Source organism: Centroberyx gerrardi, chromosome 12, assembly GCF_048128805.1.
Source record: "Centroberyx gerrardi isolate f3 chromosome 12, fCenGer3.hap1.cur.20231027, whole genome shotgun sequence".
Classification (NCBI taxonomy): domain Eukaryota; kingdom Metazoa; phylum Chordata; class Actinopteri; order Beryciformes; family Berycidae; genus Centroberyx; species Centroberyx gerrardi.
In genome coordinates this window covers 12,854,909-12,868,047 of record NC_136008.1, presented here as the reverse complement: position 1 = coordinate 12,868,047, position 13,139 = coordinate 12,854,909, and the positions used below count along the sequence as shown (strand labels likewise).

Here is a 13,139-nt window from a genome sequence, read left to right as displayed (position 1 = left end):
CTGTATGTATTGGTTATGTCTGGACAAATCAATGCCCTTGTAATCTTGGCCTGTGCATTTTGGTTATTGATCCTAAACTGTCCAAACCTGGCCACAGAAGAATATTGTAAAAAAAAAAAAAAAAAAAAGTTCACCATTCTGCTTGTTTTAGGTGCACAACACAGCCAGATTACCACAATTACACCATGCCTACACATCTACAAAATGGGAGCAGAGATTTCAAATCTAGGCTGGTATCATTATCAAATAAAAGAATCTATACTTTTTTAATTTGCCCATGTTAAGAGATTTAGCATCTCAATATTAAGAGATTAGTTATGACAATTGACCCCGCTAGACATTTTGTTGTCTATGGCCACAGTTTGGACCATGGTGTTTTAGACCAATTTGATATGACAATGTTGGGGTGTAACCCCTCAGTTGAAAATGCCAGTAAGATGTCTGTAGTGGACTGCCTGTAATGAAATTGTAATTATTACTAAAATTATGAAATATATACATATATGATGTACAGTTAATAGTTATATATGGTTTTGAATAAATTTAACTTGAAAAGTTTGTCTCAAGCAAATCCTCTACTGTGTTTTTGCCTTTGTTTTTGAGCACACCACCATGTTTTGTCATTTAACTGCTGTAGATGTGAGCTGGTCATGTGACGTGTTGGGAAGAAAGGGAAACGGCTTTTATCAACAACATTCTTCAGATATCTAATGGCATTGTTTTACCATGACCTAATACACGTAGATTAAAGCATCATTTGTCTCCTGTGTCAGTGAGTTGAAGTACACTAATATACAAGGAAGATAAGAACTTTGTCTAATGAACAATGTCAGCATCTGCTCCATGGAATTGCTCCCTCTACCATACCATTTTTACTTTCTATGCTCGACTCCTTGAACTGTACAGAACTACTGGTCAGTGATATAACTGGACTTTTCTCCCAGGTACTGTCTAACCACCCAGGAATGACACAAGTTATTGTACATGTGGGAGCCGTTGACACCAGCAAGGGGGAATCAGAACTGCTAAAACAAGATTTCTCTAAACTTTTTAACAGACTTGATGAGCTAGAAATGCAATCATTTATCAGTGGGCCTCTTCCAACTATTGACAGAAAGATAAATAAATTCAGCCGCCTACTTGCACTGAATATGTGGCTCTCTAATGCCTGTGAGTCTCAAGGGATACATTTCATTGATAACTTCAACTTGTTTTGGGGACGTGATGATCTCTTCAAAGGAAAGGGTCCCCACCTAAATGGACGTGGACTTAGACGGCTGACAGACAATTTTCTACACTGAGGCACCAAACAACTTCCTGCCCTACTCTCCACCAGCGAAAGGCTCCTCCGCAGAAAGAGTGCCAGCTCCAGGGTGACAACAGTGACCCTGCTCCACCTGCCCTCTCTGTGGATCCCCCTTCCACACTCCCCCCACCTCTGCCCTGGACTCCCCCACCTCTATCCCCACTCCCCTCTGACTCTCCAGCATCCACTCCCTCCCCTGTCTCTCCTCTTAGGTTCACAAGCCAGATGGAGGACTTGGTGAAGTCTGGGATCAAAATGATCCCACTCACCCCCAGCATGGCCAGGTCACGGGTATTGCCATCACCTATACTCCGCCCACCAACGCCCGGCGCCCAGAAAAGAGAGTGCCGGAAAGCAGAGCGAAAATGGCGTAAGTCAAACCTCCAGATTCACTTTGAAATCTATAAAGAAAAATTACATATTTACAGTCTGAACTTGAAAAGTGCTAGGCAATCATTTTTCTCTGAGATCATCAACAAGATTCACGCATCTTATTTGCTACCGTTGACAGGTTAACTAACCCTCCGTTTTCCAATATCCCCGGAACTAGTTTCTACCAGCAAATGTAGCGAGTTTGCATCCTTTTTTAATGACAAGATTCAAGGCATCAGACATGCTATTAACTCCTCAATGCCAAACAAAAAAGCATCATCACTGCAGTCTTCCAGAAGTAACTTGACAGGTATGACACAATTTAATCCCACTGACGACAAAACACTCAAAGAAACTGTCTCCAATCTCAAATCATCCACCTGTTGCCTTGATGTTTTACCCACTAGCTTCCTTAAAACAGTTTTGAGCAGCCTGGTGAAAGAACTAATACTTGTAGTTAACAATTCTCTCCAATCTGGCATTTTTCCAAAGGCTTTGAAAACTGCAATCATTAAGCCTCTCCTAAAGAAGAGCAGTCTTGATGCTACTGTACTGGATAACTATCGACCTAGGCCTATATCAAACTTATAATTTTTAGGTAAAGTTATTGAAAAAGTTGTTCACCAACAACTTAGTAACTTTTTAACGCTGAAAAATTGCTTCGATAACTTTCAATCAGGATTTCGGCCCCATCACAGCACTGAGACTGCACTCATAAAGGTACTAAATGACATTCGCCTGAACAATGACTCGGGCAAAGTCTCTGTTTTAGTACTGTTGGATCTTAGTGCTGCCTTTGACACTGTGGACCATACAATTCTATTACAAAGATTAGAAAACTGGGTGGGACTCTCTGGAACTGTCCTTAAGTGGTTCAAGTCATATCTTCATGACAGAAAGTACTTTGTCTCCATTGGAAACTGTGTGTCCGAGCAGATGGCCATGACATGCGGGGTTCCACAGGGGTCCATTTTGGGACCTCTCTTGTTCAATCTCTATGCTTCCTACAAAATAATAAAGTAGCCTACCATAATTATGCAGATGACACGCAAATCTACATATCACTTACACCAGGTGACTATGGACCTGTTGAATCTCTGTGTCACTGCATCGAACAAATCAATGACTGGATGCGGCAAAATTTTCTCCAACTAAACAGAGGTAAGACCGAGATAATTGTCTTTGGAGCACAGAAAGAAAGACAGAATGTCGGCTCTCACTTTGACTCCCTGTCTCTCATAACTAAGAGTCAAGCCGGAAATCTTGGCGTTATCCTGGACTCAGATTTAAATTTCAATAGCCACATCAAATTGGTAACTTCGTCAGCTTACTACCATCTAAAAAATATTGCAAGAGTCAGAGGAATACATCTCAAATACATCTCTGACATGCTTGTGCCATATGAACCTTCTAGGACCCTTAGGACATCTGGGGCTGGCCTACTGGCTGCCCCAAGAGTTAGAACAAAACACAGTGAAGCAGCGTTTTGATATCATGCAACACAGACCTGGAATAACCTCCCAGATGATATTAGACAAGCCCCGACTCTGACCACTTTTAAGTCAAAGCTAAAAACTTTCCTATTTTACACTGCCTACTCTACCCTGTAATGGCTAAAAACGTATCTTTTCAGCTTAGCTTTTAAATAGCCTTCATTTTAACTGTTTGTGTTCAGGATCCCAACAGAGCTGACACGGGCAAGTACGAATTTTCATTCGGCTTGTCCAGGTAATGCTTACTTGCGCATGAGTGAACACTATATGTGGGGGGGACAGAGCTTTACCCTGTATGATTCCCATCCATCTGTGGATGGTGAGGTTTTTGACCAAGAGGAGAATCTATGATTCTCGTCTGCCTTGGGCAGTGAGATCTGACGTAAATATCAGATCAAGAGTAGAATCAGGAAGGACAGGGGATAAGAAAATTCAAGAAAAACATATGGGTTCACTTGGAGCATTTAAAGTGCATACTTATGGTTGCAAAAACAAATAGCTATAAAAAATGTCACTTGTATATTTTGTGGGTTTCCTCTAGATACAGGGGTATGACAACTGTTTTGATACCTTTACATCTCATGACATTGCTGTATAAGAGGCCTGAGCAGGAAAAATGACTCCTTTGACCTTATATATGAGCTTTTATAATACAAAACGTACCCTATGAAAAGACAAAATGCCTATATTTTATTACAATATCTTCTCTTAGTACACCTGAAGACAGAAGCATCGTTTTGGTACTGATATGTCTTGGCTGTCCAACTGCTCAGGCGGTCTGGAAGTATTCAGGGACTGCAATATTTTCCATGCAAAATGCAGAGGTCTAATTTTAACTTGTTCAGTATTCTGTAGCCCTCCACCCACAACACAGGGCTGCGTCACTTGAGACTTCTTGTGAACAATGTAAAAGAAAAAAAACATTCATCACATTCACATTCATCATGATCATAAAAAATATTCATTCAAAAGCACTAACCTATTAATCTTTCATCATATATTTACAGCTTGTTTACTATTTATATCAAACAATTTCATTATTGTGTAAAAATAAATTATTTTATTTTGAAAATAAATGACCGGAAGTAGCTTTACTCGTCAGCTCGAACGCCAGACACCACTTCCTGTGTCGCCACCTTCTTTGTCTCCGGCCCAAGATTTCGACACGAAGGATTGTTATCTATTTATTTCCCTATAATTTTGAGGATATATTTACACATATATCCATATTTTTCTGCTATTGAATGACAGTCGACTCTGAAATATTTATGCCTAAAAGCAAAGCGCCAAAAATGGATGACCTGGACTACAGTAAGTGGGCCTATTGCATTGCTAACAGGCTATTTGCATAAGCTATCGCTAGCAGATGTTAGCTAGCTATGTCGCTAGTTCCTCAGCTTTTTGCTGAAATATGACAGTCAGTTCATTGAATATGTGAAATGAAACTGATTAATATAACTGATTTTGCTGTCTTCTCCAACAAGGATTACTAGCTGTAACCCACAAGCACCTATCTCGTTTCTTAAAGTATCGCTAACTTAGCCTGACGCCAACTAAACATCGACTGTTTTCAGTGTGTACTGAGCTACGGCTAACGTCATGATGCTAACACTGTTGGACACTTCACGCTCTGCCTGACCAACTACATAAAAGCTTGTAAAAAAAAAATACGCTTTGCTTATTCTGTTGGAGGCGTCCACCTCCTTTATTAAAAAAACTATACAGTGATCGCTTTGTAGCTAACGTATAGCAAATCATCCATCACAGACTGTGTGGGCGTGGTTGGTGTTGAAGTGCAGCTGGTATTTTGCATAGTAAACAGTCGTCTGGGATATTGGTATTGCAGGCGGAGTGCTAACATGTTACACTGCGGCTCACAAGCTACACACTGTGACCCATGCATGTAGTTAGTCAGCCTAACTTTTGAGACATCATCTATAGTTACATGCGGTAAATCTCTATGGTTCACCGGTAAAGTCGTGTTGAAAGGAATAGCATTTGCTAAAGGCGTCCAGCATTTCATCCTGAGGTGAGAAATTGTCATAAAATGTGCATACCTCATACCTGAACAGCAGATAATTTATAGTTACCTGTGTGTTCTCGCCAACTGCTGTTAAGTTTGTCCACTTTATTGCTATCACATTGGCCGTTTATATTCAATTGCTCCGTGTGTTGATTGTTTTTTTGCTCTGGTCGGCATCCTAAAAAGAAAGGCCGCACAATTATTGGAATCAATGAAATATTCATTACTGCATTTTCTGAATAACAAGGCTGCATTTTTTAATCAGAGGAAATTGTGTTTCAGATAGGCCCTAAACAAAGTATTCTGGTTGTCTGCAGAATCTCTGGCCAACAAATGAAGTTTAATTTTATTCAAACTAAGAAAATTACACACACAATCACAACGGTTGTCAATATACTGCACTATTGCACATTTGCATAAAAATAAATTTCCGAACCTCCAACCCCCTCCAATATATATCTCAGAAATTCAGTATTTCAGGGAATATTTCAGAGTAAAATCCCTGCAGTCAAAGTTTCGGGCTGTTTGACATAAGTTAGTATTTCTCCCTTGGCGTCTCATGTTTTGGAGTAGCTTTGTTGCCTTTCTCCCTGCGTCTCTGTTGAGTCCATAAAGTTTTTATCCTCTTTAGCTGGACTGTATCATAACTCAATCAATGGGCTGTGTGAATGCTCTGGTACATCTTGTTGCAATGACATATCATCAACCGAACCGGCTGACTCTCACTATGTTTCCGTTTGACCACACACACAACAATGTTTGGAATTGTTGAATGCCGTTGATTTATATGAGTAGTCATTGTTGTGAAGGAAGAGGCTTTTGTCTGTACAAAATAGAAAGCACAAAGCACTTGGGGAAAACACTTGAACACACTCAGCCCATTTCTTTCCACTGCATATTTTACATATTCACCCTAACTTGAATCATTGCCTTTACTATCCCACTTCCCCTCTTCCTTTCCATTATTAAATATCAGTCACAGGAATTGGTCATAAATTCCAAGAACAATACAAGTCTTAAAATAGTTGTATTTAATGGGTATTTACAGTTGCTAATACAGATGACTTGTTCTGTGAATTCTTTGGGTTGTTTGGGTGTTACTTGTTACTTAATTTGTTGCATCTGAAGTAGCAACAGTAATGATGTTATTCTTCTACTCTTCCTGTCCAGTCCCAGTAGACCTGAGCCCAGAGGAGCGCTCTGAGCTGGAGGACATCCGTAGGAGGAAGGGCGCTCTGCTGCAGGAGATCCAGAGGCTCCGAGAGGAGTTACGAGAGGCCATTTTAGAGGTGGAGGGACTGGAGACCAGCACAGAGGGCAGGTGAGAACAAAATACACAGTAACTGCTGTAGCCTATATTCACACCACTTATCTAGCCAAAGTCTCCTTGTTAACGAGCTCACTGCTGTAAGGCATATTAAATTAAAACTATATTTGGCCTAGATTAAACAATTGGTTGTACCATAGCCCTCATACTCCTTTTAATTTGTGGGGAAAATTATACAGTATAATAGAGCAATACTTAGATATAGCAATACCCCACACTAGTGTATTATCACATACAGGTATTGTGGTATTTTTTCATATTTCAGTGTTATTAATGGAAGACCTTATAATGATGATCTGTGAAATTATCTTCTTAATAATGATCATTGAATCTGAAAGGCCTTGAATTTCTTCTAGTAATTTGTTCATTGCTTTTAACTTCTAAGCACAGCTGTTTTTCACATTTTATTGCCCAAAGGGATATTATTTCAGCTTTTGACTATAGTCAAATAAGTTGAACGATAACCTGCAGTGTACCTCAGTGTCAAATTGCTCTACTTGACATATTGCAGGATACTAGGATCCAATTTTATCATCTCAAGTGACCCAAGTGCTGTGAAAATATTGTACCAGGAGAGATCTGCAATTCTACTCTTTCCTCTTTAACTACCAAGCTATTAGCATTATTGATGGAGAGAGACATGATTTGAATGCTGCAAGATTCATTCATTCTCACTCTCCAGACTTTTCTTTTCTTCTACAGTAAAACTCTACAGAAAAGTAGGCATGTGGCAATGGGAAGGAAGAAATTCAACATGGATCCTAAAAAGGTAACATCCTTTAATGGTTGAATAGGTCTTTCTCATGCTTTTTTAGTTGTGTGGTGACTGACTCTTTTCCCTCTCTGTAGGGCATAGTGTTTCTAGTGGAGAACGAGTTGCTCAGACACACCCCAGAGGACATTGCTCAGTTCCTCTACAAAGGAGAGGGCCTCAACAAGACCGCTATAGGAGATTACCTTGGAGAAAGGTGCCGGGTCTCTTGTAATATTTTTCTCCCCTCTTTCTCCTTACACTTTGGCCTTTTGTAACCGTTCTCTCTCTGTTGCTGTACTGCAGGGATGACTTCAACATCAAAGTTCTTCAGGCTTTCGTCGACCTCCATGAGTTCACTGATCTCAACCTTGTCCAGGCCCTCAGGTAAACTGCATCCATGTTACGTTTTCCTGTTCTGCACCAAATGTCCTGGGGCATCCTGGTGTCCTCTGTGAAACAAACCTCTTGTCTAGTAGTGACTATTGCTCTGTTTGCTGTGTATCTCTAGTTTGCATTAATTTCAAAGTTTGTTCTCTCTGACTTGACATAAACCCCTGACTTGTACCTGTCACCTGCAGACAATTCCTATGGAGTTTCCGTTTGCCTGGTGAAGCCCAGAAGATAGACAGAATGATGGAGGCCTTTGCTCAGAGATACTGCCACTGCAACCCCGGCGTCTTCCAGAGCACTGGTACACACACACACACACACACACACTCTGCATTTCATGTGCCTATCATTGTGCAGAACACAACTCACCACTGCTGTGTTCTGTTGCATTTCTCCCCTGTTCCCAGACACGTGTTATGTGCTGTCATTTGCCATCATTATGTTGAACACCAGCCTCCATAACCCCAATGTGAGGGACAAGCCTGGAGTGGACCGCTTCATCTCAATGAACAGAGGCATCAACGAGGGAGGAGACCTGCCAGAGGACCTGCTTAGAGTATGGGGAGGGTCACACTGTTGTTCTCTATAGATGGCTAAATTAGGATGTTCTGGGGAAAGAGTCACAGTGGGGCAGTTAAAGCCATCCTAGTAATGAGAATAGGTGGTTGAGACTTTTCGTATGCTCATTCTTTTATCGCATCCTTCCAGAATCTCTACGAAAGCATTAAAAATGAGCCCTTCAAGATCCCCGAGGATGATGGCAATGACCTGACACACACCTTCTTCAACCCTGACAGAGAGGGCTGGCTTCTCAAACTGGGTGAGTTGACGCCAGCGAGGCTTTGTGATTTTGTGGGGAACACTGCTACTGACACGTATGTTAATGTTGCAGATGTAAGTAGTTTATACTGACCTGTTGTTAATGATGAATGTGATACATGCTGTGTGCTACTCTTCTCTGTTCTCTCCTAAGGCTTTGTGCTATGATGTACCCTCCTGTCTCTGAGGTTTACAATTAAGACCGCAATACACTGGCACTTTGCTACTAATTGCGTTGCCAGCATACAGTATCGTGGCATTTGAACATTGCCATAGCATGATGGTGAAGCAGAGACGAGTTCAGCACTCACTTTCTTGCGAGATTTGATTGTTCTCTCTTGCATGGCGGGGCCTATAATCTGTTTGTCACTAATATCATCTCCCTTCCTCTCCTTCCCTCCCTCTCCTTTTCCACTCTCTTTCTTTCTCTATCTGTCAATTGTCTCCCTCTAAATCCTCTGGTCCCTGTTGTCTCTGCTTCTCCCCTGCGATTTCCACACTCTACTGCCGCTGCTTGTTTCTCAGGAGGTATGTACTGGCAGAGTTGTTGTAGAAAAGAAGTTGTAGAAAAGTTAGCCACATTGAGCCTAATCATCTGTAAGAATGTAGATTGTAGAGTACTATCCCTTTAACTTGGACCTTCTCAGGTCCCTGTTATTCCTCTCTCTCTCATTGGCATGGCTGTATTCTTGTGTTTCAGGGGGACGGGTGAAAACCTGGAAACGGCGATGGTTCATTCTCACAGACAACTGCCTCTATTACTTTGAATACACCACAGTAAGTCTTTTTGCCAGTATGCCAAGTCTGACTGAATTTAACAATGGCACTCCTTGTAGATGCATCAGATGTGTTTACCCACGTTGATACGAATAATCCACACAAAATTGAAGCCTTTATTGATGCTGAAACATAAAGCCGGTACATAATCTGTTGTCTTTGTGTGTTTCTCTCCTCAGGATAAGGAGCCGAGAGGTATCATCCCCTTGGAGAACCTTAGCATCCGTGAGGTAGAAGACCCGAGGAAACCGGTAAGTTTGCATTCCCACTGAGCATTATACGGACATGATTGTTATTATTAGATTACAAACTCACAACGCAGTGTGTGTGCATTTCCGTTAACAGAACTGCTTTGAGCTGTACATCCCCAACAACCGCGGTCAGCTGATTAAGGCATGTAAGACGGAGGCGGATGGGAGAGTGGTGGAGGGGAACCATATGGTCTACCGCATCTCAGCCCCGACCCCCGAGGAGAAGGACGAGTGGATCCACAGCATTACGTATGTAGCAGGCAGAGCATGGAAAAGGGAGGGTGATGTGGGAGGAAAATGGGGAGTAAAGTTAGACCAGACTATTGACAAAAAGTGTCCTCTGATGTTTAAGATCCTAATTGCTAAGCTTAATATTTATTTTATCAATTTTATAAACTCATAAAGTATTTGTGTATTTCTCACCTTATCAAGAAATATTTTAGGCACTGCGCGCATGTATATTTGAATACTACACATGCAAGCATTTAGATACATGTGCCTATGTACATGTGCCTTTAGTCTTATAATTTTGGGGTGATCCACCTCACTCAGTAGTGTTATTTGTTTGTTTGTTTGTTACAAATCTTCAATAATCAGACTGGCTCCTTACCAAGGCTCTGGTCTCATTTCTTTATCTGTCCGTCTCTCCAGTTCTGCTGTCAGTGTGGATCCCTTCTATGAAATGCTTGCTGCCAGGAAGAAACGTATATCCCTGAAGAAGAAGGAGGAGCAACCATAGATAATTCCCTTCACTCATTTTTCCCTTTTCCTCCTCTGTCCTTCTCATCTCTCATTCCAACATGGGGCAAATGTTTGTTTGTCCCTACTCCTGCCTTCCTATTCATACATTTTGTTACCCCACCTCCCCCCTTTCCAGTATGTCCTCTCTCTGATGTGAGGACTCTTCCTCTCCTGTCTATAAGACTTTTGAAAGGCACATTCAGAGTGAAGAACTCATCCACTGTGGCTGCCTCTACTACCTTGGTTCTTACACTACTGCTATGATATACAACCTGACACACTACAGCCAGAGCACACTGTCTGTCCCCTCTTCTCACCACATTCCTCTCCTGTTTGACATATAAGTGAACTGTGAAATTTGTATTATTCAGGGTAGCAAGCGCCTCTAGTACTCTTGAAATCTTCTTTCACATTTATAGATGGCATCTCAATGGTCCAGAGAAGTCACCTTACTTCATTGTGCTTCCCCAGGATAAAATGTGAAATCACTATTAATTTGCTTCCAATTGGTGTAGTTAAAAGAGAATTGAGGAATCAATTGAAGTAAAGGATACGAACAAAGCGGCATTTAACTTTAGATTATTGAGATGTGCCTATTGTTTTCTATTGTACTCTTAATGGCTTTGCTACAGGTTAGTATATCTACATTGGCATTATAAAAGTCACGCTTGAATACTGTAACCATTCTGTGAGGAAAATGTCACTGTTCATTGCTGTTTCTATTTACAAACGGTTTATATAGCCTAGTTACTGTCGGTCTTAATTCAAATACGGTCTGCTCTCAAGGCAAATTTTGGTTGCCATATTTGCAAAATTAGTGAACACAAAGATAAGCAGCTTCTCTTTGGAGATAGCTGCTTGTGTTGGCTTACTGAGACAGGATATATTTCTTAGTAACATGTATGAGCAATAGTGGAGTAGGGTACCATGGTACTAAATAATCTGGTGGCTTGTTATAATGCCTTTATAACACTAAATTGAGCCATGAGTTATCCTCATGTCCTCTCAGACTCAATGTTATGGCATGCCACAAATGATTTTCTTCTTGCTCAAGACGAACACTGCTAGGTGAACACCGACATCTTTCTCACTAGTAATAACTCTCTTTCAGACATTTAACTGTTAAACCCAGGTCTATACGCTATAGTGAGTTTCAAGAAATTACAACGGCAGCTTATTATAATGTATACTTTTTTGTAAATAGATGTTAGCATATTTGTTTACAACACACATAGAAATGATTTAATTTATTCTTTATTTTTTGTTAAAATCAGGTTTTTGTACAAGCTACTGTAGGACTGCATGTTGATGAATCAAGGCGTCTGTCAAAGGTACTCATGGACCATGGATTCATGCTAGTATTGGGTGCATTGATTTGAGAAGTGTTAGTGTTCCCTGTTGACTGAAAAACTGACAGTTTCATGACTGAGCAGTTGAGGTGGAAGTTGACCTTATCCATAAAGTTAATTATCCTATTCAATTTCATTTACTTCTGGAGAATGAGAGATGTTTTGTCAATGGCTCGGAGAAGTTTTGGAGGCTGATTTCACCCTGATATAACCCAGTTGGTGCTGGAGGGAATCAGACTTAGAAAGCACAAGCAGTGAGCGGTTTCAGTCTGTTGAAGTAGCATCCTCTCTTTGTTTCCTTGACCGCTCAATGTCCACAAGAAGTAAAAAGAAGCTGATCATGATAGGTGAATTAGAAACCTTTCATCATATACTACAACTAAAAAGCCAGGAGATTTCACTTGGTGATTAAATTGAAATGACAACAAAACAAGGAACACTAATAAATCTTTCATTCATTATGTAATAGTTAAATTATTCAAATGTAATGAATCAGTAACAATGTTAGATTTGTGTCTAATGATACATTTGCCTGACTTGCCCCATAGATATTTAATTATTTGCAATAGTTTGATTATTAAATTGACATTTTTAGATGTTAGGAAAGATTGCAGCGCTATAATAATTGTCTACTGCACTTTATCAATTTTAGCATTTTGGAGATCTTTCAAATGCTGTTATTTTGACTGACTATACTCACACTATTTAGCACCCTCTATTGGTGATCAAACAACACTACAGCATCTTCAAGGGGTGCACCATGAACTGTCAACAACAATGATTAAGTATTCTGACCAACATGATGTATTTGTTAAGCTTCATGTGTGCCCCTGATGAAGAACATTTTGCATGAAGGTGAATGGGGTCTTTTCTCTGTGATCACAAACTGTGGAGGCAAGCCTTGTGTTTGTGTTTTTAGGATGTAGCATCTGATTGGTCCTTGAACTACAGATCCAGGATTGCCTTTTTACTCTTCCCATTGCTTTCCAAAAGCATCAATCTAACAAAGTCCTAACTTTATATATTACTGTAGTTGTGAGCAACTGCTCAAACACTGCTTCCGCACGTCACATGGACTCTGTAGGCTTACACTCTCTGGGTATTCTTGAAGTGCAAAGTTGCCAAAAAATTGTTGGGACATCAAATGTTTTCACTCAACAAAACGTGACCACTGAAATGATCAGACACAGGACTGAAACTGGGCCTATATTTCTGATTCCATGACCCCACGACCACCTCTTTCAGAAAATGTGTTTATTTTGTATTTATTTATTTTTATTTACTGCGAGGTGAAGATGGATAGATCATCTGTAAATGTAGCAAAACAGAAACCACGGTACATTGGTGCCAGTAAACTACTGTGTAACAATAAAAAGTGAACCGAGACAATGGATTGGTGTATGTGTTTTTTATTCATCAAACTGGTTCAGAGAATTTGCCTACTTCTACACTAGGTTGTGGTTCTGTCTCTTTTAGCAGTGAGATAAAGTTGTTGACTTCAGTTCATTGATACAATATCTTTCTATATCTTTGTAGT

At 40.4% G+C, this 13,139-nt stretch overlaps 1 protein-coding gene across 1 annotated transcript; it reads left to right on the top strand.

The window, feature by feature from the left end:
• Window positions 1-4,308: 4,308 nt before the first annotated feature.
• Window positions 4,309-12,993, top strand: cyth2 (cytohesin 2). The gene is made up of 12 exons (XM_071912765.2): window positions 4,309-4,482; window positions 6,365-6,515; window positions 7,224-7,290; window positions 7,371-7,489; window positions 7,579-7,659; window positions 7,854-7,966; window positions 8,073-8,221; window positions 8,374-8,485; window positions 9,185-9,261; window positions 9,441-9,512; window positions 9,607-9,761; window positions 10,164-12,993. Exons 1-12 carry the CDS (start codon window positions 4,416-4,418, stop codon window positions 10,249-10,251), a joined length of 1,251 nt encoding a protein of 416 aa, XP_071768866.1. The 5' UTR covers window positions 4,309-4,415; the 3' UTR covers window positions 10,252-12,993.
• Window positions 12,994-13,139: the final 146 nt, after the last annotated feature.

Coding starts and splice junctions, on each gene's coding strand:
- cyth2 (XM_071912765.2), top strand. CDS start 4,416: ATGACAGTCGACTCTGAAATATTTATGCCTAAAAGCAAAGCGCCAAAA. Junction 7,967..8,072: donor CGGCGTCTTCCAGAGCACTG/GTACACACACAC, acceptor CCCTGTTCCCAG/ACACGTGTTATGTGCTGTCA. Junction 8,486..9,184: donor GGGCTGGCTTCTCAAACTGG/GTGAGTTGACGC, acceptor CTTGTGTTTCAG/GGGGACGGGTGAAAACCTGG.